This window comes from Gasterosteus aculeatus, chromosome 12 (genome assembly GCF_964276395.1).
Source record: "Gasterosteus aculeatus chromosome 12, fGasAcu3.hap1.1, whole genome shotgun sequence".
NCBI lineage: Eukaryota > Metazoa > Chordata > Actinopteri > Perciformes > Gasterosteidae > Gasterosteus > Gasterosteus aculeatus.
In genome coordinates, this window is record NC_135700.1 from 5974241 (window position 1) to 5998389 (window position 24149).

At 44.4% G+C, this 24149-nt stretch overlaps 3 protein-coding genes across 4 annotated transcripts; 2 read left to right on the plus strand and 1 right to left on the minus strand.

Moving 5' to 3' along the window:
• Positions 1 to 65: 65 nt before the first annotated feature.
• On the plus strand, positions 66 to 11931 carry LOC120832019 (aminopeptidase N). Its single transcript, XM_040198038.2, has 21 exons — positions 66 to 369; positions 3399 to 4129; positions 4426 to 4568; positions 4749 to 4888; positions 5093 to 5219; positions 5854 to 6008; positions 6418 to 6531; positions 6627 to 6770; positions 6991 to 7056; positions 7219 to 7284; positions 7374 to 7549; positions 7919 to 7995; positions 8133 to 8262; positions 8440 to 8499; positions 8577 to 8724; positions 9267 to 9358; positions 9549 to 9659; positions 9896 to 10063; positions 10596 to 10736; positions 10992 to 11073; positions 11195 to 11931. The coding sequence occupies exons 2-21, from the start codon at positions 3525 to 3527 to the stop codon at positions 11345 to 11347; spliced, it is 2898 nt and encodes a 965-aa protein (XP_040053972.2). The 5' UTR covers positions 66 to 369; positions 3399 to 3524; the 3' UTR covers positions 11348 to 11931.
• A 593-nt stretch (positions 11932 to 12524) lies between these two features.
• On the plus strand, positions 12525 to 21865 carry LOC120832011 (aminopeptidase N). Of its 2 annotated transcripts, none has more exons than XM_040198017.2 (21): positions 12525 to 12692; positions 13952 to 14606; positions 15075 to 15217; positions 15402 to 15541; positions 16243 to 16369; positions 16462 to 16616; positions 16697 to 16810; positions 16988 to 17131; positions 17340 to 17405; positions 17539 to 17604; positions 18283 to 18455; positions 18569 to 18645; positions 18735 to 18871; positions 18964 to 19019; positions 19110 to 19257; positions 19412 to 19503; positions 20098 to 20208; positions 20386 to 20553; positions 20625 to 20765; positions 21148 to 21229; positions 21498 to 21865. In XM_040198017.2, the coding sequence occupies exons 2-21, from the start codon at positions 13954 to 13956 to the stop codon at positions 21654 to 21656; spliced, it is 2952 nt and encodes a 983-aa protein (XP_040053951.2). In that variant the 5' UTR covers positions 12525 to 12692; positions 13952 to 13953; the 3' UTR covers positions 21657 to 21865. The 2 variants fall into 2 exon arrangements, with proteins under 2 accessions (XP_040053951.2, XP_077941448.1); XM_078085322.1 differs by having other exon boundaries at positions 12536 to 12692; positions 13900 to 14606.
• Positions 21866 to 22629: 764 nt separating this feature from the next.
• LOC120810225 (neurogenin-3) lies at positions 22630 to 23755 on the minus strand. The gene is made up of 2 exons (XM_040164592.2): positions 23036 to 23755; positions 22630 to 22917 (listed from the first exon to the last, which is right to left on the minus strand). The coding sequence occupies exons 1-2, from the start codon at positions 23693 to 23695 to the stop codon at positions 22828 to 22830; spliced, it is 750 nt and encodes a 249-aa protein (XP_040020526.2). The 5' UTR covers positions 23696 to 23755; the 3' UTR covers positions 22630 to 22827.
• Positions 23756 to 24149: the final 394 nt, after the last annotated feature.

Below are 24149 nucleotides of genomic sequence, written 5' to 3' on the forward strand. Positions count from 1 at the left end.
TCCGTCAGCAGGTATGCGGAGTCACCGGGATGTGGTGAACCTTCATACCTGGTCAGCACACTCACTGCATCAGAGGATCAGAGTTCTTTCTGCTCCACCACATTGTCATGTTGATACAGCCGCATTCTTTCAGTCGCCACCCCTCCTCCCACCCCGCACTATTTTAGGTTTTTTTTTTTGGGGAGCTGTTCCCGCCCCAACATCCCCTGGAAAGACCTGTGGTCAGATCTCACCACCTCCCACACCCACTCTCACAGACGCAGGCTGTGAGTGATTCACATCTGTCCCGGGATCGTTCCAGCTCAACCTCTGTGTCTCATGCTGACTTAAACCAGAGCACGGGGTGGACGTCCAGCTACACACGGTTTGGTATGTACTGTTCTCCCACATGTTAACATTTGAAACGCGCTGCATGCTGAGTTTACTCCTTCTACTGCAAGCTGTGCCTGATACTACCTGCCTGCGCCTCAGCTTCCCAGCTGTTGGCATCTGTTGCAGCCCCTATGTTAGTAGTATGCATTATGCAAACCGTTGGACTCGTTGGCTCTGCTGTGGATTAATCGGTGGTCAACATCCAGCGCATGTAGTACGGGAGGTGAGCTGCAGTTCTCACAGCTGGCTGAAACTTGTGAGCACCAAGTGGAGCGGAGCGCGCAAAGAGCCGATAGTGTGGGCCGCAGATAAGAGGAACACGGCACATAGAAAGGCAACGTTTGAGACAGTGTGGACAAAGCACGCAAATAGAATGAGCCAAAGTCACGCCGGTGATGTACTTCTTCACATAACGCAGATTAGCAGCAAAAGGCAGGTGTCCAGTTTAAGTCCTTCCCAGATGTTTTGGTCAATTCACAGTCCATGTTTTACTTGGAAGTTACAAGCCGTAGACATATTTACACATGTTTTTTTCTCTGGCTGTTTTTTTTAATACATTTTCTCATAGTGTTTAAAATCCGTGTGTTAGTCCCCAGAATGAAATGAGGCAGTGACTGAATCCAGTCCTGATGGAAAGAAGTAGTTGCTGAACTAACTAGCAGATCTCTACTATAATCATAGGGTGGACATACACCCTACGATTATCAGCTTTATGAAGACACATTAATGGCATTAAAAGCTTTTTATTAGTTCAGAATTCTGCCTTCGTACTAGAGATGTTTTCATGTTTCAGACGCTCCGTGGCAGAAGGCATTTTTCATATTTGTCTGAGTGTGGTCTTGTTCTGCAGTTCACTAATTCTAGATGCTCTTTACTTGTTGGATGATGACTTTCTGTTTCCCGTTTAGTGATCATAAGATAAGTGTATGCAGATTTCGTTATCTTATCCTCTCGTTTATTGCTACCGGGTAGTAATAAGCTGTTATACAGCGGACAGGGTAAATAAAAAAGGTATCTTTTTTAAAAAATGTGGCTTTTGTAATAATCCAATGGACAAGTATCGGTCAGCAAATAAAGCCTAAAAATAGATCCAAGAACTTTGTGGGCTGTCTTCAGTCAGCCGCGGTAAATTTCAACTTACCTTTAAAAGAAATATCTCTAGCTGTAGCCTCTCTATATCACACATACATTGTATTTTACAGCGAATTTAATTCAATTCAATTATTATTATTATCATTATTTTTTAAGTTACAAATCTTCCTCAGAGGGCTTCACAGTGTGAACACATCCGATATATTCCTGTACCGAAACCCTGTGGGGAAAATCTCCCCGAAAAAATGTTTTGATGGGGGGGAAAAAAGGTACAATACGTTCAATTGCTACAACAGAAATGATTCAATGACTGAGCGTAGTGAGTCGGGTGTACAACAGCACCACTGCAGAGACAACCACCATCAGACACAACCACCGTCCACAGAAACCTGCAGGGAGGGAAAGACGTCAGGAAAAAAGCAAAGCCCGTAATGTTGCTTTGTGATGACAGTAATAGTAATGTGATTAATATTAATAATGATGAAGTAAGCAGCAGCAGGTGTCAGGAACAAGGTCCAGATAGATCCAAGGAAACCTGTGAGGCGAGAATTCACAAATACTGCTTGGAAGAAACAAAGTGATGTGCGGTAATGTTGACAGTAACAGTATTAATGGTGTTCGAAGTCCGGACCAGATGTAACTATGATCCATAGAAACACAAAAACTCCGGAGGAGGAGCTGAATTAGTGATGTGCCTTAATGAGACAGGCCTGTAGTTACGACACACAATGATTTACCATCAGTTTAAGTTAACTTAACCTGTCTGGGACACATTAAGCAAGTCATTTGTTATGAAAATAGCTCCGTTTTTGTCATGTCAAGTGGATGCCACTAGAGTCAAAGTCCAGAATGAACATGCGTTGAGTCACCCCTAACCCTAACCCTAACCCTGAGTCACAGATTGAATAGATATTTCTATACAACTTGAGAGATGTGCTGATCGCTGCGGCCACTGATACTTCTCCCACATGTAAGATAATAGCACGTATGTTGGGAAAGACTTTTATGGCCTACAGTTTATGAGTTGGGACTGCATGTGGAAGGCTGGTGCTAATGTCAAAGAATGTCAAGGTTTGTCACCGGCTGTAAATGTTGTTTAGCAATAAGATGTTTTATGATGTACCGCCGATATCGTCGGGTCCTAACAAATTGTTCTTGGCTGTACATAAGTGAAACGCGGTTAAGCTCAGTTGTAAAATAAAGCAGATACTGTCTGCTGGTTATTGTTTTAACCAACATCAATGACAGACACAAGACAAAAGGTTTATGACATGTATGTATTTCAAATAGAAAACACAACGAGGGGAAATATGTAAAATGGCACATTAGTCATAGACAGCAATGTGCACAGCAAGAAGGTCATTAGATCTTATTCATGTTTACAAATAAGACTTCTTGGTGAGAAACTAGATCTACTGTTCAGAGATAAAGTTTGAAGAGCGTCAGAGGTTAAAAGAACAAACCACTTTCCAAAAAACACTTGTTACAAAAAGCAAAAACCCATAATTGAGATGACTGTGGTGCAAATCGGCAGACAAACACCGGGTTTATTCCGTACTGTTGAACAACAACCCGTCCTCTCCTCTGCTTCCCCACTGGCTGCTTTTCCATCCGCTGTGCTGCTGCGGATAGAAACGTTGTGCATGTTGCCATATGATCTCTGCGTGTTCTCTGGTGGGCCACGCAAAAGTAACAAAAAGGAGTGGTGAATATATTTAGTAAATCTTCTGGTGGCAGAAAACTGTTTAAATATGAGTTGTGGATGCTGTGAATTTGTGTTAATCGAATTACCGAAGACGATTCACAAAAATCTGATTAAATAACACTTTTACACTCCAACAACTGTTCACTCCAACACACACATTTTGCACCTTTTCTAAAATTTGCTGACCAGCAGACTAAATAACCAAGGTCATTTTTCAATTTCTCCTCAGGTCCTAAATTGCCTTTTTTGCCATGTCAATAGCTCACCCATTAACCGAGAAGCAACAAAACCTGCTGTGCCGGACCAACACAGACTGAGACCCCTCTGAGCCCCTCTGCTCCCCCCTGAGACGGACATGGGGAAAGTCTACTATGTCAGTAGAAATGTTGGCCTCGGGATGCTGGTGCTGGCCGTCACCGCTCTGGTCACGATCATAGCTCTGTCCGTCGCCTACGACAAGGCGCGAGCCGAGAATGGAGGCGAGCCCGGAGACGCGGCGGCAAGCGGCACCAGCGCGCCCGCCCGCTCCCCCACCCCCTCCGCCCCCGAGGAGCCCTGGGACCACTACAGACTTCCGGACGCCCTCCTTCCCATCACCTACAATGTCACCCTGTGGCCCCGGCTGAAGCCCGACGCGAGCGGCTTGTACGTCTTCACCGGCCGGTCGGCGGTGGTCATCAGATGCGTGAAGGAGACCGACCTCATCATCATCCACTCCAACAAGCTGAACCTCACCGGCCCCCACGGGCACCATGCTGCGCTGAGCGGCCTGGGAGAGGCCATCGCGCCCGCCATACAGAGGTCTTGGCTTGTCGTGGAGACGCAGTATCTGGTGATTCAGCTACACGGCAGACTGGCCGCCGGGGCGTCGTACGTGCTCAGCACTGAGTTTAAGGGGGAGCTGGCGGATGACCTGGAAGGCTTCTACAGGAGTGAATACACAGAGGGCGGTGTGACGAAGTAAGCATTGGCGCCATCGTCGTGATCGAAAGGGAATGAGCGACCGACAGGGTTTTTGCTTTCCCCATTTTCATCAACCCGGGTGGTTTTGGTGTGATTTGCCTTGTGTTCTCAGGATGGGGCGTTTTTTCGTTTCCCAAATCGCCAAAGACCCATTTTCCAGATTGGAAATTGTGTTTAACTCTAGATATAATTGCCATGGCTCCAATCTTCCCCTCGGTGCTACAAGTGCCGGTCACGTATTCCGCCTCGTTGCTTTCTCTTCTGTGTAAAAGCTTCATTTGGCCATTTTGCAGAGTTGTTGCTACCTCACAGATGCAAGCTACGTATGCCAGGAAAACATTCCCCTGCTTCGACGAGCCCGCCATGAAGGCCGTGTTCAACATCACCGTCATCCACGAGCCGAACACCATCGCTCTGTCTAACGGCATGGAGACCGGTTGGTTTCAGAAACACATCTTTCTAACTTGTGTCACATCACAAATCTTTTCGAAAACAAAGCTATGAAACACAATCACCCACAGAAATAGTGCTTGGAATAAGATGAATCACATGCTCCTGATGAAGGTTACTTCCAAGTCAGAGTGTGCTGTGTGAGACTCTTGTCTTCCCTGAACAGGCACTAAAGACGACCTCATCGACGGTGAACCGGTCAGAGTGACAACATTTGAGCCCACAATGAGAATGTCCTCATATCTGCTGGCGTTTATCGTCAGCGACTTTGATAGCATTAAATCAACCATGAACAACGGATTGTTGGTAAGGTGTTTTTTCCTTTCGCCTTTTCACATTACCAGTGTGGTCAACACATGAATTAATTCGGATCGTAACGCTGAACAAAGTATTTTTAAGGGTCAGAGGTCACGCCATCTAGATAACATTCCTGTGACCCCGATATAAAAAAACCTTTTTTCCTTTTTTTTGTGGGTTTTCACCGACTTGAGGCTGATTCATTCTTTACAGATCCGAATTTGGGCTCGAAGAAAAGCCATAGAAGACAAACAGGGCAACTACGCTCTCAACATTACAGGGTCGATCCTTCAGTTCTACGAGAGCTACTACAACGCAACATATCCGCTCTCGAAGTCAGGTAGGCAACTATTTATCCACATGCCGTGTGAGGATAGAAAGTGGATCTCATTTCTTTTAACCCACTTAGCTGAAAGTGAAAACTAGTTTCATGGCAATGCAAAGAGCATTAGGATTCATCCTCTCCGGGCCGTTAATGTCCTTACAAAATGCCGTGGCAGCATTAAATAACCTTTGGTGTATATCTCAGTCTGGATTGAGTTCATATGACAGTGTTACCATCCCAAGCCATGCACATAATACATATTTATGATCTCTTGTCTCTGCTCAAGCTCATTTCAAAACCTTGATTGTCAGCAAACATATAATTAGACGATATATACTCAATGGGTTAATAGGTCCTTCAGGGTTGAATTTATTAATTAAAAAAAAATAAAAAGTATTAATCCGAGAGCATTTAAACCTCACGTTACTTCTATTTTCCCAACCAACTTTTATCAAATACACAATGTGGATGGTTAACAGCCAAACAAGTTGATTCTACTGCATCAAGTACTTATCATGGGATCAGACAAAATAAATGGCAAATTTACCAGCGTAATCTTCTTGGACGTCATGATGATGTCTGAATTGTAAGGTAACGTTCAAATGCTGAAGAATTGGCTGATTTTTGATGCAGTTCTTTTCATCCCCAGATCAGATCGCTCTGCCTGACTTCCACGCTGGAGCAATGGAGAACTGGGGTCTGATCACCTACAGGGAAACGGCCCTGCTCTTTGACCCCATCATGTCCTCAACTGGAAACAAAGAGAGAATCACAACTGTCATCTCCCACGAACTCGCACACATGGTAGGCCTGACAAATTGCCACCATTGGATCTTATTCAATTTAAGTGATCGAAGTACATAGTTAGGACACCCGATTGGGACAAATTCAATCTCAGCTGCACCCGACTCATGTTGTAAACATACAAATAAGCCTGTGCACTCAACCTCCCTTTACAAAGACAGATCACTAGGGACAAATAAGCCCTGCTCCCTTTTTAGATCTGTTGAAAGCCTGACATCATAAGTGACACGTCTCTTGGTTGGATATTTCTTGAGTTGAACTTAACTTGTTGGCCAAAATGGCTACTTGCTGTCATACAGCAGCAGTTTCCATGGAAACGTTAGATCCTTGAAGCTTAACTGAGGTGAACCGGTTGCTGTGGTGGAGCGCTTCATCCCTTTCCCTGCACGCGTCGTGTTTTTGTTTTCAGTGGTTTGGCAACCTGGTAACCATGAAGTGGTGGAACGACTTGTGGTTAAACGAGGGCTTTGCATCATACGTGGAGTACCTGGGAGCCGACCACGCCGAGCCCACCTGGAGCATGGTAAGACCCAGGCTGGTACCTTTGAAAGATGCCGGGCCTTTTCAATTGTATTGGTCAGAAAACGTTTCCTTGTTCATCCCTCTGCTTGGCCGCAGAAAGACCAGATCATACTGCACGAAGTGCACAAGGTGTTTGCGATGGATTCCCTGGCCTCCTCGCACCCCCTGTCCCGTGGGGAAGAGGAGGTCAACACTCCCGCTCAGATCAGCGGGATGTTCAACAGCATCTCCTACAGCAAGGTCTGCTTCTCTAACAGTGTCCCATACCTAATCACATAAAAGGTGCACGCGTAATACAATGTTACCTTTTCACACATTTGTCAAAATGGTCATTTATTTGTGTTGAGTAGGGAGCCTTGTTGTCCCGTGAATCTTATCATTTGCCGAACCAGGAGCCCAGTTGCCTCATTGTGGAAACATCCTAAGGGTTTCTGATGGTTTCTGTGTTGTGTGCTGTCAGGGAGCGGCGGTGCTCAGGATGCTGTCAGAGTTTCTCACTGAGCCTGTGTTCGCCAAAGGACTCAGTGTGAGTATTGAGGCTTTTAAAGGGCCTCGTCACTTCATGACTACTGCCCCTGTGTGTGTGTGTGTGTGTGTGTGTGTGTGTGTGTGTGTGTGTGTGCATTCATTTTCATTCATTCTAGTGTGTGTGAGTTCACTTTAAATATTATTCACTGTCTCCTCTCAGTCGTATCTGAACATGTTCGCCTACAGCAACACAGTGTACAGAGACTTGTGGGACCATCTCCAACAGGTCGGTTCAGTTAAACACTGCGATTGTCACCTGGGAATGAGTCCGTGAGCGTGTTTCAACTTCATTGGCAACTCTTTGTTTGTTGTCAGGCAGTTGAAAGCACACCAGGTGTGCATATTCCTCACACCGTCCACGACATCATGAACCGCTGGGTTCTCCAGATGGGCTTCCCAGTGGTCACTATTGACACCCGGACAGGAAGTATCACACAGAAACACTTCCTGTTGGATCCAAACTCCGTCGTGAACGAGCCCTCTCAGTTCAAGTATGAATCAGTTTGACCATATCCTCCAAGTTCCATGTACTTAACAGAAGGTACACGTTCCCGTGTACCTTCTAATGGGAGCGTTAATCGCTTTTTGTAGTATTTATGTAGTATATAGTAGAATTTTTTGACAAAATGTACGAGGACCACCAAAATGATCACAATACATCATCAGGGGGACACAAAAAGAATAGTGGATTACCAAAATCAACATGATTATTTCTCTTTAGGCCATGAATATCTCTTTTTTTTTTTTGTTTACAGCCCGAAATCACAAATGTCAATCTTTCCTCACAGGGCTTTTCAATCTGTACTCATCAGAAATCCTCTGCCTGCGTTACTCATTATGGTTTTTCTGTGTTGGTCCAGTTACACGTGGTTTGTCCCGATCAAATGGACGAAGACAGGTGTGGAGCAGCAACAGTACTGGCTCCTTCAGGAGACAGGTGCTCTCACAGTGACACTCATTGCTTTTCTACAATAGCTCTGAAAAGATTTTGTATCAGAAAAGCAAACTCGACCAATCCCTGGTCATGTTGTTAGCTGATTATTATGCAAGACTTTCTTTAATATGTCCCACTAGACGCCCATTCTCAGATGAGAGTTTCAGGAGAGGACTGGGTGCTGGCCAACACCAACGTAGCTGGCTACTTTAGAGTGAACTATGACCTTGACAACTGGAATCGCCTCCTCTCCCAGCTCAACACTGACCATCAGGGGAGTCTCACGCCCATTCACAGCTTTTCATCTAATGCGTTACGTTTGTCTTTCTTTGTGCTGTATGTCCACTATTAAAAAGAGAGGGCATGACCTTTTCGTCCAGGTTTCATTCGGGCCTGGTTGTCTGTGTCTATGTGAATTTGAATGTACTTGTTTGTCTGTCCTTTCTTTCAGGCCTTGCCAGTGATCAACAGAGCACAGATAATAGACGACGCTTTCAACCTAGCGAGGTAAAGAAAAACAATCGTGTTAACTGTTAAATTGTTTACACATTGCATGTCTGCAAAGAATTTGTTTCTCCCCTTAGAGCCAAACTAATCAATATAACATTGGCCCTGAAAACAACCAAATACCTGTCCAAGGAAAGACTCTACATCCCCTGGAAAACGGCTCTGATAAACTTCAACTACTTCATCCTCATGTTCGACCGCACCGAGGTCTACGGTGCTTTACAGGTTGTTGCTGCTTTACTGACAATACAAATACTGGGCACACACTCACAGCGGCAAACGCAACACAACAGCCAAGTGTGGCCACATAGTTGGTCAATCAATGTTTCTCTCATAGTTGTGTATTTTTAAAGCACCTGGCCAACAGATTTGTCAAAGCTTCACACTGGTGAGGCATTCATGTTTTGGGGTTTGTCTGTCCATACATCTGTTTCTACTTCAGTAATACCAGAAGGGAATTCATACGTACTTAGTAAAACCATTCAATTGGACTCAAGGATGAACTGATTAGAATGTAATGGGCAAAGGTCACCTTAAGAACAGATGTTAATAACACAAGAATGCATATGGTGGTTATTGCAATTCCACACAAACCATTATGTATGTAATAAAATAATGAATTGTGGGCATTTTGGACAACCATGGATGTAAAGTTTAACTTTAAAGTAAATCATGTCAATGCTGTATTGTGTGAACACAGCTCAGAGGGACAAATGGATAAAAAGAAAGTGCAAAACAACTTAAAAACACGTTTTCTTTCATTTTAGACATACCTCAAGAAACAAATTCAACCACTTTTTGAACACTTCCGGACAATAACTGCTAACTGGACCAATATACCTTCAGGACACAATGACCAGTAAGAATCTGTACAGCAGAAGATGTATTCTTTATGTTGAAAAATAGGTGACTTACCATTTGGTAACTTCATTCAAATCAATGCAACATTTCATTTTGATTACTACCCTTTCCACAGCCGTCCCACGTATTTGGTGTTGTCATGCCGTTGTGCCATTTTCCTGCATTTTCTCAATCATCCCCCTTCACAGGTACAATCAAATCAATGCTATTGCAGTAGCCTGCAGTATGGGTGTGCAGGGTTGCAGGGAGCTGATCAAAAGCTGGTACAGCAAGTGGATGGAAAACCCACATCACAACCCGTGAGTACACAGCAATTAAAGGCTGATGTTTGGTGTTTCAAGATTCCCAACATGTGACTGGTTATGTAGGCCATTTGTCCATTTGCCACGAAGCCAAAAAGACAGCACGCTACTGTACAAGCCCTGGAGCTCGGTAGCAGTGTAGCGTTACGCACCGGCTGCATGTGTGGCGAGAAAGTCTGCGTATTTGCCTCTGATTTTCTACTCTACTGTATGCGTCTCTTGATGTTGACCAGGATCCATCCCAACCTGAAAAGCACCGTCTACTGCACGGCCATAGCCTTCGGCGGTGTGGAGGAGTGGGACTTTGCTTGGAGAATGTTCAAGAACGCCACTCTTGCATCCGAAGCTTCCAGACTCAGGGCGGCGTTGGCCTGCACCAAAGCGCCGTGGCTGTTGAACAGGTTTGTGCAACATTCAAAGTGGTGGGAGTTTGTGAATGAGACACCCGATTGCGCAGCTGTACCAATGTATCCACTTTGACCACAAGACCGGACAATGACACAAAAAAACCGAAATGTTCTTTTGTAACATCCTTAAATGCAATTGCAAGGGGAACAAAGAGTCACAGTCAGCACACTGACTCTTAATGTCTCACAGCAACCGCCACCCTGTGTTTATTAGTGTTGGCTAACATTAGCCACCATAAGCCAACGCTATTAGTCAGTCACAAGTCATTTCTGCAGTGAGAGTCCAATCCTCACCTTACTTTGTGTCACTGAGAGTGAATATTTGATGAGCAATCGGTCTGAAAACTCCACTAAAGTGCAATTGACTCCATGTAGGTAACCCAAGCATAGAGTAACAATCGTATCACTGATTGCAAACATCCTCCCAAATGTATTCAATTGCAGAGACTCAATTTGGATACTTCTGCTATCAGTACAGTACACACATTGAATCACAACAAATAACAACTCGTTTTGACCGAGTCAGGTATCTGGAGTACACCCTGGACCCGACTAAGATCCGAAAGCAAGACGCCACATCGACCATCGGCTACATTGCCAAAAATACTGTGGGGATGCCGCTGACCTGGAACTTTGTCAGAGCAAGATGGAAGTACCTTTTCGAAGAGTAAGAGCATAAATGCAAGCATTAATAACCACACATTAAATGCTTCTGATGTTTTGAACAGATGTTGATCCTTCAATTATGTCCACACCATCAGACTTTGCAGTCTTTATTGTTTACACAGACATTTATTTGGTGTCAGACAGACGTTTATTGAGGTCAACAACAGGATATTTCACATTTTCCCTTTGCTGGCCTCTGTTAGTATATCACGTTACCTTGAGGTGAGGTCAACAGCATCTTTCATTTCTCTATTAGGTATGGACAAGGATCATTTTCTTTCTTTGGTCTCATCAACGGAATTACAACGAGATTCTCTACAGAGTTTGAGTTGCAGGAGGTACGAAGCCCACGCAGCCTCAACCACACTGAAATACACACAACATTTCCTCCATGATGTTCAGAGCAAAAGAAAGGCAACATATGCAGATATTGAGTTTGTCTTTCTTTGCTTTCTCCAGCTGAAGCAATTCAAAGAAGACAACCTCCATGTTGGTTTTGGCTCAGGCATCATGGCCCTGGAGCAAGCGATAGAGAAGACCAAGGCCAACATCCAATGGGTGGCAGAGAACAAAGTCCATGTGATGAACTGGCTTACTGAGGAGTCCAGATGAGAACACCAGGACACTCAAAAGGACAGGCTCTTTTCATTTGTACCGTCAGGGATGTGGAATATATGACAACTACTATAATCATTGTCTTCCTTGAGTAAACTGACACTCGTGGTCATCCACCTACGTGCAAAGAGTCCCCTCTGTGCCGAGCAGGGGCCACGTGTGTCTGTGATCGTGGGGAGAAAACCATTGAAACAAATGACTGTTTTGTTTTACTTGCAATACATTTATTTACACAAAAATGGACATACATGCAATGGACCCAATGGAACATACTCAGGATATTACCTTGTAACTTTCTAGTCTGTTGTAAACTAATTAACAAAAAGTTAAGTCATTAACAACTACAGATATCTTTGCATTGAAAAAACTGTTACTGTTAATTGGTCGGAGATAAAGAGCCTGATTTAATTTCACATAAATCGTTGCACTACATGATGTTCTAGTCAGAAAGACCTGATTTCTGTGTCCATTTGTCTTCATACTAAAGGGTTGCCTGTTCTCTGATGGTCGTCTGTTTCCAGTTTGTGTTTAATACTGTGATAAAAAAAAAAGACTCCACATAAACCAGTTTTCCTTGTCTACATTGTGCTACTCCACTCCTTTGAGAAATTGGCCCTGCCTGTAATATTCAGGCACTGGAAATGGAATCTTCTGGAAAATTCTCATGTTGTGAAAGTTTATAGTGTTTATAGTGGAAAATAATGAGACATTTAAACTCTGCCAAAGTTCACAGGGAGAAGATATATGTTCTGTACTGCACATCCTCTGAAAACGGTTACATAAAGCCTTCCTGGCATCGTGCTCAGGGTAAAGCTACATGTTAGAACAGATATTGAGCAGGAAGTTTGTGTTTTGAAAATGTTTGCATGCCGAAAATATGTCATCAACCTACACTTGGGCAACAAACCCTGATTTCATGGTTGAAAGTCCTGCGTTTGTTCTGGGATCATCACACTCTGCAGCATTTTCCCTGAGCATCTGATAATAAGTGAATAGAATAGTATCGTTATTGCCAACACTATATTTGTCTCTGTATCAAGTCTCAATATTCTACTGTACATTGTGATATATTATAGTATACAGTTCCAAGAAATCCATCTCGCTGGATTCATCTTCGGACAGGACTCAACAAGTTCAAGAGCGGTCACAGGAGGTAGTGACTGTTTAGTCTATTGCGCAATAGTTGCTGCACCATGTGTGAAGACAAATCCATCTGCTCGGGAAGTTTGGCATTTTGCTTGGCTCTTTGCAAAAGGGTGATCTGTGCGTTTCCTGGAGCGAGTGCAGCCTTTAAATTTGACTCAATCAACAGGTGAAAAGTGCGCTGTCATCTAAACACAAGGTAAGACCAATTACTAAGGAAATAGTTCCATGTCATTGCATTAGACTGTTAATTTGTTTTCAAATGTTTGTTTTAAAAAGAGGGGGTCTTGGGTATCAGAGGGGCAATTCAATATGATCCAGAATGGCCAATTTGAGAGAATCTGAAGGCTAATACCGTGAGACCTATTTTACAACTACACTAAACATGCCCGGATTCACATATTTCGCTGCACACTTGAGTAACTCTCATAAAAGGAACTCATGAGAATCTTTCCCAACACTTCTCTATTGCAAAGAATGGCTTCAACTGTTGTTTTTTAATAAGGAGTGGATGCAGGTTTCAAAAACGCCTTTGCCAGATAAATTTGGACCTAACAAACATTTAACTTACGTGACTGACGAGCTAGTGAGGTGTTGCCTTCTTGGATGTTCCCATTGTGTGCTGAAGTCCTCATCTCTGACAACGGAATGTGGACAAAAGTAGCTGACAATAACGTGATTATGCAGACCCACCCAAATAATAAGAAATCCCACACAGACCACCCAGCACCACTGTGCCTCAGTGCATCCTGACTAAGCCCTGACCGATGACTGAAGCGGATGTACGGCCTGTTGGGACGAGTTGTCAGCATCTGGCTGGTTGGAATCTGAATGTGTCTGACGGTCGGATTCGTCATCTTTATTGCTGAATGCTGACACTTCTGTTTTACTTTTGTCATATGCGAAATGATTTGTATATACATTTTTCCTTAGGTTTGCAGGACATAATCTAAATATCACATGTTGTGAAGACATTTCTGTGGCAGCTGTGTTGACATTTGGCGTTCTTCAACAGAACATGTTCTTCCAATTAAAACGGATTTTCTCCACTCATTAAAGCCACAACTGTTTAGGTCGACCAAAGCAAACTCTTTCAAGCTAAAGAAAAGTTTATGCAGTTTTGTTACCCTTCTTAATCCCATTTCATTGTGCTACCCAGCAGATGTGTATACAGTTGACATTTGGAAATTGAACACACACATATACACGGTTTTACTGTATTTCACAAAATGTAGAGTAGTGTATGTGAGAGGGCCTTTATTCAGAGCCATTATGCTGGCGTAAAGTTCACAGATTAGACAGGGCTCTCTCTTATCTCAAAGACTTTTTACAACTCAATGTTTTGGACATTCAGCTCTTTTCCACAAACAGGAAATCAACCATTAACTCTGGGTTGAATCCTACAGGGCATAAATAGCGATCCCGTCCGTTCATCTGTCTTCTCTTTCCGTGGTAAAGTCATGGGGAAAGGCTTCTTCATCAGCAAAGCAGTGGCGGTGACCTGCGCGGTCGCAGCCGTCGGCGCTGTGGCCACCATCATTGCCCTGTCTGTGGTTTACGCTCAAGAGAAGTCAAAGAATGAAGAGGCGCCTTCATCCACCACCAGTCCTAGTACCGGCCCTAGCACCGGCCCTAGCACCGGCCCTAGCACCGGCCCCACCACCGGCCCCACCACCAATTCCACCACGCCCTCCACCCCGAAGGAGCCCTGGCAGCGCTACAGACTCCCAGACTCCCTCGCTCCCGTCTCCTACAACGTGACCCTGTGGCCCCGGCTGGAGCCCAACAAAGCCGGCCTGTACATCTTCAGCGGACACTCGGCGGTGGTGTTCCGATGTGTGAAGGAGACCGACCTCATCCTCATCCACTCCAACATGCTGAACCTCACCAACTTCGAGGGGCACCATGCCAAGCTGACCGGCCTCGGCGGAACAACTGCGCCCGGCCTGAAGGAAACCTGGCTGGAGGTTCCCACGGAGTACCTGGTGGTCCGGCTCAACAGTCCGCTGCAGGCCGGCGGGATGTACGAGCTCTACACCGACTTCATCGGAGAGCTGGCCGACGACCTGGGAGGATTCTACAGGAGTGAATACACGGAGGATGGGGTGAAAAAGTAGGACTCTCCTTTTCTTTTCTTAATATGATTATTTAATTATGTTTCAATATTTCAGTTAATTCTGAGAATTTGTGTGTTTTTTAGCAATGTGCACGTAGTAATAGCTAGTGATTTAATTTAAACATATTACATCCATGCAGTGACGTATAGAGATTTCAGTCCTTTAGCTCGCGTGTCTTATCTTGTCAAATAATTATATTCTCTACTGATGCACAAAACCACCATTTCCCACGGCGTGCTGAAATGTAAACCCTGGGAAAGAGATTTCCTTCACCAAGGAAGAGTGAAAAAGACGTTTGGAAGTTAAGTTTAGGAACAGTGGACACACCAGAAAAAGTATAGACCACCTAATTCCAAAATACCTCGAAAGAAATTGAACACCTATATCTAGGTGTGAGAGTTCCTTTAGTGTTTGATGTGTGTGTTAATCATTGCGTCTTATCTCGTCGTATCTGCTATTGACAGAATTGTGGCCACGACTCAAATGCAGCCGACGGATGCCAGGAAAGCCTTCCCCTGCTTTGATGAGCCCGCTATGAAAGCAGTCTTCCACATCACCCTCATTCACCCTCAGGAGACCGTGGCTCTGTCCAACTCCATGAACTACGGTAGTTCTTCTCTCAGTGTCAACTGTCCATATGTGATGTTTCCTAGTAACCCAAAGCGATACGTCCATATGTGATCCTCAACAGCGGCATCCATCAAATGTGCAACTTAGGTATACTGTACGTTGATTTAATGCGCTCATGCTTCCTCAATGGTAATGAGGTAATGTCTTTTCACCCTACACAGAACCTAATAACATCACTATGGAAGGACTCAATTTGATCCAGACAAGCTTCATGCCCACAGAGATTATGTCAACCTACTTGCTGGCTTTCGTTGTGTCTGAGTTCAAGTCCATCTCGCCTAAAGCAAAGGCAGACGTTTTGGTAATTATTTATTACATCTCATCATATGAAGCGAAATGCTTGTATTGTTGTATTACTGTCATACCCATTTTGCCCTCTTTTGACCTTCCTGGAACGCGGAACAAGATTTTTTTTAGGATAAACGATGAACTTTGACATAGCAATAAAAAACACACCTCAATACCGCTTTGACTGCCATTACCGATGCTGCAATTGCAAAAACATGGCTACTATCTATTTATTATTGCTCCAATGGACTATTGCTTCTGCTAAGGCCTTCATTAGACCCAATAATTTCAGCTGATGAAACGAAAATGAGATGATAACACGATAGCACATTGGGGGAAATAGCAGTTTTATGGTACCTGAGTATTGGTCTATTCTTTTGAGGAAGAGATCTGTCTTAAGACAAGGAAATGGACCCCGGCATTACAGCCATGTATCCAACACGACTATACCATACAGAGGTTTGATATTGTGAATGTATGCTTCTGATTTAACAGTTTGTGGGGGTTGGTAGCATGATTGGTTGTACTTCAACCATCTTTATCAACTACTACACAGTGAAGGAAGCGCCATCACAAACAGCAGACGTCCGGTCCTCTGCTGCGCTGCCCATTTGGTTGCAGTGGGAATGCGCTGCCATCTGCTGGACTCCAGGCTTAACTCAGGCTGCTGGTTTCCTATTTCTCCCTATTTAATAAGGCACTGTTTGTGTACAGGTCAGGATCTGGGCTCGAAGGAAGGCTATCGACGAGGGCCAGGGGGACTATGCCCTGGAGAAGACTGGGCCCATATTGTCATTCTTTGAGAAATACTACAACTCTTCCTACCCCCTGAGCAAGTCAGGTAGGAACCACAAGCACCGACCATCAAAAGGCAAAGCTAATTGCTTTGGGCTACTGCAAACCGATATTACTTTATTTTCCTTTTTTTTTTAGACCAGATTGCCCTTCCGGACTTCAGCGCTGGAGCCATGGAGAACTGGGGCCTGATCACCTACAGAGAAACCGCCCTCTTATATGACCCCAACGTGTCCTCTAATGGAGACAAGGAGTGGGTGGCAACAGTCATCTCCCACGAACTCGCTCACATGGTATCAAACTAAAGGGCATTGTGTTTAGCTCCTAAATGTGTTCCACCAGCGGCCGATAATATGAAGCTCTGTCCTCACAGTGGTTTGGGAACTTGGTGACCACGCGGTGGTGGAATGACCTGTGGCTCAATGAGGGGTTTGCCACCTACGTCTCTTACCTTGGAGCAAACTTTGCTGAGCCAACGTGGAATATGGTGAGTTTTGAATATATGACGCTGAGTGTATATATACAATGTACTGAATGGGCCTCTAATTCTCTTGCTTCAGTTTGATGTCATTCCTGACTAGGTGGATCCATTTCATGTGTTTAAAATAAGCTTAAATTGTGTCCTCAGTGCACAATTCAAATATTTGCTCTGTGTATTTTGCAGAAAGATTTAATAGTTCTGAATCAGATCGTTGGTGTGATGTCGGTGGATGCCTTGGCCTCCTCCCACCCACTCTCATCCAAAGAGGAGGATGTCCTCACGCCAGACCAGATCAGCGAACTGTTTGACTCCATCACATACAGCAAGGTGCAATACAATTGATATTAACGCGTCTTAATTTCATTACCTCAATGTGCTCAATGTATTCAACCCCCAAGAGACAAGATGTCAACCTCCGCTAAATAAAAAAATAATTAAAATTCATAAAATTCATACAATCTTTGAAGCTGTAATTGTGTCCAATCAAATATTTATCTGAATACCACGGCTAATATCCCCCTGTGCTTCGTTACAGGGAGCTGCGGTCCTCAGAATGCTCTCAGAGTTTATCACTGAAGATGTCTTTTCCAAAGGACTCAGTGTGAGTACCGCTGGGCCAATTTCGTTTTGTTAATGTCGCTTGTGATGCCACCATTTTTTTGAGTTACATCTAACGTTGTTCACCACAAACGCACAACTCAGCCATAACACATACTGTTTTTATTTGTCTGCAGACATACTTGGATGCATTCAAGTATAATAACACAGTCTACACAGACCTTTGGAAGCACCTGCAAATGGTAAGACTGGACGATGTGAAGCATCCACAAAACACCACTTAGCCTATAAAGAAAAGCTCACACAAAACTAATAACCTTATTCAGTTGATCATTTGATTGATGATTTATTTCTGAACTAATTCCAGTATTCACTCTGCTATTATCTCTGTTTTCGAGAGGAAAATATCTTGCTCTTTAGCTGCTTAACTCCGCCATGTTCACATTATTAGCTGCTGACTTGTTTTGGTGGTTGCTTGGCGCTGGACAGGTAACATCGGCCAGTGAGTTCACATTTTTTATGCAGAGGATTATTATGCAGCTTTAGTCCACGTTGTGCAGCAACTTGTTCTCATACGACAGCTAGCTTAAAGAGACTAATGCTAACTTTAGGTGGCCTTGGTGTTGCTGAGTCCTTTTCGTGACTTTTCAACACTTTCTTACTTTACTGTATGCAAACTCTTAAAAATTTGTGAAAATATATCTGCCTGTTATTCACTGTGACACATAATAACACATTGACACTGACATTATTGACACAAATAACAAATAAGGGATTGGGATAAATGCTGCTTGACACAAACATATATTGAAATAAATTGAAATAAACACATATTGAAATAAATAAAAGTAAAATACTCCTGATGCAGTAAGCAATGAGGGGTCACAATGTAACTCATATATTAATATCCCTCTATCAAGGCAGTGGATAGCAGTAACATTACGCTGCCTCACTCCGTCGAGGTTATCATGAACCGGTGGATCCTACAGATGGGCTTCCCAGTGGTCACCATCAACACCAACACTGGAATAATTACCCAGAAACACTTCTTGTTGGACCCAGACTCAGTGGTTGACCGTCCCTCAGAGTTCAAGTAGGAAACGTTCATAATTTTTCTCGTGAATATGCCGAATATACCGAATGTGGTGATATTGGATCCCGGCATAAGAAACTCACCCGCTCTCTCTGTCGCCTGTTTGGCTGTAGGTATGAGTGGTTTGTCCCTCTCACGTGGATTAAGACTGGAGGAGCCGAGCAGCAGTACTGGCTGCTTAACAAAGAGGGTAAGAGTTGTTTTGGATGCTTCTTACATGGTGTTGCAAAGATGAGGAACACAAAAGAAAAATATGCATTATTTTCTCCATCCCAAAAGCTACAAACACAAACGTGACTCTTGCTGGTACTGATGATTGGCTGGTGGCCAACATAAAAATGAAGGGCTTCTACCGAGTCAACTACGACTCCGACAACTGGGAGCGTCTCCTCACGAAGCTGAGCACCGATCACCGGGTGCGTGATGGTCGTTTTGGATGCGTTTCTAAATGGTGATTACAACCCTCCCCTCAAAACTCAAAACTCAATTCCTTTGTTTGCTTTTTCAGGCCATTCCAGAGATCAACCGAGCTCAACTCATCGATGATGCTTTTAACCTCGCAAGGTGAGATCCCGTTTTTTATTTTTTACAAAGTATCTGCCATCAAATGTTGAAAGAGACAGTTGAGGAATCTCTTATACGTGCCTTTTTCAGGGCCAGGATCGTGAGCACAACTCTGGCTCTCAGGACGACCAAGTACCTCAACAAAGAGGTTGACTACATGCCCTGGGAGACAGCCGAGCGCAGCTTGAGCTACTTCTTCCTAATGTTCGACCGCAGCGAAGTGTATGGACCCATGCAGGTTTGTGATGAACAGCGAACTTTTACTTGTTCATGAAGGAATACAGATTTATTTGAGCATATTTTAGAGGGGAAACATACCTTGAAATCATATGCAATGCATATTATTTGCAAGTATTTACTGCTTTATTGTTTACACTCCATTTACTCCTCAGGCTTACCTGAAGAAACAGGTCACTCCTCTGTTTAACCACTTCAAAGAAATCACTCTCAACTGGACAAAGATCCCAGAAAGCCACACTGACCAGTAAGGATGCAGACCTGCTCCCAGTGTTTTGAACCATGTCTGTTTTACTCTTTTTCACACGTGTGCCGTGTGTATAGACGACGTGACTCTATGACATCCTTTTTGCATTGTAGTATTTCTTTCTATAACTAATCATGACTTGACTGATGTTTTTTTTCCTGCAAAATGCTCTATTTACAGGATGATACCATTATTGTGGTTTCCCAAGGGGGAACTCTGAAGAGCACACAGTTCACATTATCTGACAATTTAAGGTTGCAGTAAACTGTGTCCCTTTGGGTTCCTAGAACGTAGATTAGAATAAACTAATTATCCCCGCTAGATAACTCCAATAGAATGTACCTCCTACTCCCACCTCTCTTTAATGTGATACTCTTGAGCTTACTTTTGTGGTGGCATTTACTGCTGAATGTGAGTCAACCCCCAATGTATGAGAGCCAATTTGCTAGAAATTTAAACTAACTATCTAAAATAAACAAAAATTAAAAAAAAACCTTAAAAGCCACTCACATTGAACCGGCTCACTCCCCAAACCTGAGCAGGTTAGCTGTAACTTTCTCCTGAGCCTATGTTTCATTTCTTTTGCCTGTCCAGGTACAACCAGGTCAATGCGATCTCCATGGCCTGCCGCACGGGAGTGGAAGGCTGTACGGAGCTGACCACAGGCTGGTTCAGAGAGTGGATGAACAATCCCACTGACAACCCGTACGTTCACACCCAACGCTTCCCTTTCGATCTTTCTTTTCCATCACATCTTCCTTTAGGGATTCTTCCATAGATTCCTCCTAAACTTTACTTTACTACTTTAATTCAAGTATTTCTTTTTACCAAGGCACTCTCTTTAACTCTTTAACTCTCTGCCGTCTTCATCAACGGTTGCAGGATTAGTCCCAACCTGAAGTACACAGTGTACTGCAGTGCGATCGCAGCGGGAGGGGTGGAGGAGTGGGACTTTGCTTGGTCCATGTTCAGGAACACCACCATCGCTACGGAGGCGGATAAACTCATGTCCGCTCTGTCCTGCACCAAGCAGCCCTGGCTGCTGAACAGGTTGGTGGAACCAACAAACACCTTTGCTGCAGCAAATAGAATGTTTTGTCCTCACCGTGAGTGTGTTTCAGGTATCTGGAGTATTGTCTGGACCCACAGAAGATACGTAAGCAGGACGCCACCTCCACCATCGTTTCCATTGCTAGCAACGTCTTAGGTCAACCTCTGGCATGGGACTTTGTCAGAGCCAAATGGGACCACATTTTCAATGAGTGAGTCGTCTCTCATGCCTGCACAAATAGAAGAGTTAAAGCTGTTAGAGATCACAGTCAAACGTAATGTTACGGAGCCAATAGTCAGATTGTGTCAGACAGATTTCGGTGGCGATCAGGCACTGGTACAAACTGCTATGCCTATACTTGCAATTGGATGGATTGCCATGAGATTTTGTGCAGATATCCACAGTACACAGAGGTCGAATCCTGACCCCAAAACCGTTTTTGGTTCAGTAAATCCGAGCAAAACAAACGCTATCCCCTTCAACTTCCAGTCCTACTTACTAACATGCTAACATGCTCATCGGTATAAACGACTGAACATTTTGTGTCATTTGCAAAGTGCCCACAGTCTGTCTTGTTTGTGCCTTTTTCTCAGCTATGGTGGTGGATCGTTTTCGTTTGGAGGACTCATCAGCGGACTGACCAGAAGATTCTCCACTGAGTTTGAGTATCAGCAGGTAGGGCTTCTCCAGTGTTCATTGCTGTTCTCTGTAAGCTGAGCCAGCCAATATGTCATTCCACAGAGGCCATTTGTCAGTGAGTTAATACAAATAACTAGACTCTTGTTTGCAAAGTGCTGTGCATCAGGTACAGCATGACGTAAACGTGGCGTTACACAAGTGCGGTGGTGAAGAAAATGTGGATATATCCTGATCCTACGGTTTATACATGGGGACATTTAGCGTTGAATCTCAGTAACCCCCCCCCCTGTCCCTTACTCTTCAGTTGCTGCAGTTCAAAAAAGACAACGCCGGGCAGCTTGGCTCGGCCACCACGGCTCTGGAGCAGGCGCTGGAGAGCACCAAGGCCAACATGAACTGGGTGACCAGGAATAAGAAGCCGGTGCTTGACTGGTTCCAAAACGAGACCAAGCCCCCAGTTTAACACAAGTGCAGATGGTCTTACTCACTTCTACATCGGCTGGAACCAAATGTGTTTTTATAAATATCCTGTATGTTATCCATTTAAAAAAATAATAATCATGCAACGTTTTTATTATGCATTTTTGAGGATATTCGACACTAAATGAAAACATGTTTTAATACTGTACATAATTTAAACATTAAAAATGTTCTGAAAAGATGAACCGATTCAAGATTGTGCTATTCTCTGCATTCCCTCATTTGTTTTGCATTTATTTTTGATGCCAGTGTTTTGCATAAAAACCATATTAGATCGTGACATTTCTTACCTCAATACAATGAGCCCAGATTGGGTTTCATGTCTGCGAGCCCTGCAATGTGAACCAAGTCCATTTAAATGTAAAATATCTGAAAAGAAATGCGCACAAACTGTAATTTGCTGAGTGCAGCCTCTCCGGGCATCTGTGCCTCCTCACAGATTACTGCGTTGACATGGCAACAGTGTCAAACATGCACTCACATAGTAGGCCGTCCATCTTCAATAGCCAAGACATTATTATGTTATTATTGTGATATTAACGGCATATTATTAACTGGGTATCATATGGATACTGCAGAGAAACACTTTCCAAACATAAGTGACTATTAATACTATGAGTGAAAGAAATGATTTGCTTTGGGGCCTCTGAGCCGAACCCAGAGACATTTATTGTGCTTGTTTCTGTCTCAACCAACCCGAATGTTTACACAAGATCGAAAAGGTGCCAATTAACTGGTCCCAGTTCAGCTGCCTCTTCTCCCAGTGGGGGTCTTTCCTTAAGGACTTTAGCGGGGATGTGCTCCCTGTTTAGCACCTCATTGTCACGTTGACAGCTGCAGTGCTTGTGTAAAAGGAGTCTGCATGATTTAATTTGTTTGGTATGTAAAACAACAACCATAAATATCTACACATATCACAGAAACAGAACATTTGGATACATGCAACAAACTCAAGGGTTATTTTGATAAATTAACTTTATTTTGTTCAAGTTGTGAAAGCTAAATAAATATACAGTTCTATACATTAAAAAGAAAAATGCACAAAATAGGACAAAAAATATATTCTGTTCAAAATAACAAAATGAAGAGGTTTTGTCCAGAGATTTACATAGAGGTCATTGTTGCAATGAAAATAGTGTATTGATGGCCGGGTCTCAGCTCTGTCCAGAGAAGACGGCGTTTTGGAGTTGCTGCTGTTGTGGCATCCAGAACTGCTCGCTGGTGAAGCAAACTCCATTTGAAACCTGCCAAGACAAATTCTGGTTATCAACTCATTCAACACAAGATCCCCGGGAAGCAAATTCTCAGTGGCTCAAACGGTTTTAAATGTTGAGCTGTACGAGACACTGGTGGGAAACATACCTGGTGTGAGGGCTGCAGATGTGCTGAGCTCACGGGGCCGTAGCCGGCTCCTGGCTGACCCAAGAACTCAATGAGGTTTTGGGGCTTCTCCGAAAACCCGCAGGCTCTCTGCTCCAGGGCCTCCTCGCTGAGGCCGAGCTGAGCCGACAGGTAGGAGATGTAGCGGATGGTGAGGCGCAGCGTCTCGATCTTGGTCAGGTTCTGTCCTGCGGGGGCCGCCGAGGGAGGCAGGTATGTCCTGAGGTGCTGCAGGGCCTTGGTCAGGTCCCTCATCCTCAGCTTCTCTCTCTCGCTGGCCGTCTGCCGCTTCTTCCCCGGGTACCTGGATCTGGATTTCCTCGCGGTGGAGGACGTGGCGGCGGATGATCCGGAGCAAGGCGGACGCTGCGTCCCCTGCGGGAGGCCAGGCACTGCGGGGCTTTTGAAGACGAAACGATCTGTGGAGTTCGGCTCGCTTCCGGCCACCTGGAGGGAGGTTGGGGAGAAGCAGTAGGAGTCCACAGAGGAGGTGGGCGACAGGCTGCTGCTGCTGCACGCGCTGAAGTAACCAGGGTCCAAGGATGGATCGTAGGCCAGAGGATCGTAAGGCTTGTCCAGCAGGGACTCAAACAGGAAAGAGTTGTCCTGCAGCTGGAGAGGAGAGCAGTAGGAAACGTCCATGGCTGCCGTGGTGCTCGTAGTCGTGGTCTTCCGCTGAGCAGTCGGTGTGTTGCTGGTGAGGCAAGAGAGGACAGTGACGAGGACTGGTGAGGCAGCTCCATATATGTGGTGGGAGGTGCGAGGTTGCACCTCCGGCCCCTGAGAAGCTCCGGGAGCAGCGCCAACACCTCCACCGGCGGCTGGGGGGGCTCCCATGGGAAACATGCCAGTTCCGGGAGAAGGTGCGACCGGAAGTAAACAGGTTCACACGAAACGCTCCTGCAGCCTGGGAACACGACAAAGGGTTGTACCTCTGGATCTGGGTCTGTCCTGGAAACCAGAGGACATTTTTTAATTTAGGGTGGTGGAAGATCTGTTTTCCAAAAAAATAGAAATAAAATAACGGCTGGATGAGAGAATTAGTCCGTGTGGAGCTGTAAGGTCTCAGGTTCAGGGAAGCACAATAAAAGTGCTT

Coding starts and splice junctions, on each gene's coding strand:
- LOC120832019 (XM_040198038.2), top strand. CDS start 3,525: ATGGGGAAAGTCTACTATGTCAGTAGAAATGTTGGCCTCGGGATGCTG. Junction 4,130..4,425: donor ACAGAGGGCGGTGTGACGAA/GTAAGCATTGGC, acceptor GCCATTTTGCAG/AGTTGTTGCTACCTCACAGA. Junction 4,889..5,092: donor CCATGAACAACGGATTGTTG/GTAAGGTGTTTT, acceptor CATTCTTTACAG/ATCCGAATTTGGGCTCGAAG.
- LOC120832011 (XM_040198017.2), top strand. CDS start 13,954: ATGGGGAAAGGCTTCTTCATCAGCAAAGCAGTGGCGGTGACCTGCGCG. Junction 16,811..16,987: donor CTGAGCCAACGTGGAATATG/GTGAGTTTTGAA, acceptor TGTATTTTGCAG/AAAGATTTAATAGTTCTGAA. Junction 19,258..19,411: donor AAGTGTATGGACCCATGCAG/GTTTGTGATGAA, acceptor TTTACTCCTCAG/GCTTACCTGAAGAAACAGGT.
- LOC120810225 (XM_040164592.2), bottom strand. CDS start 23,695: ATGGACGTTTCCTACTGCTCTCCTCTCCAGCTGCAGGACAACTCTTTC. Junction 22,918..23,035: donor ATCTGCAGCCCTCACACCAG/GTATGTTTCCCA, acceptor TTGTCTTGGCAG/GTTTCAAATGGAGTTTGCTT.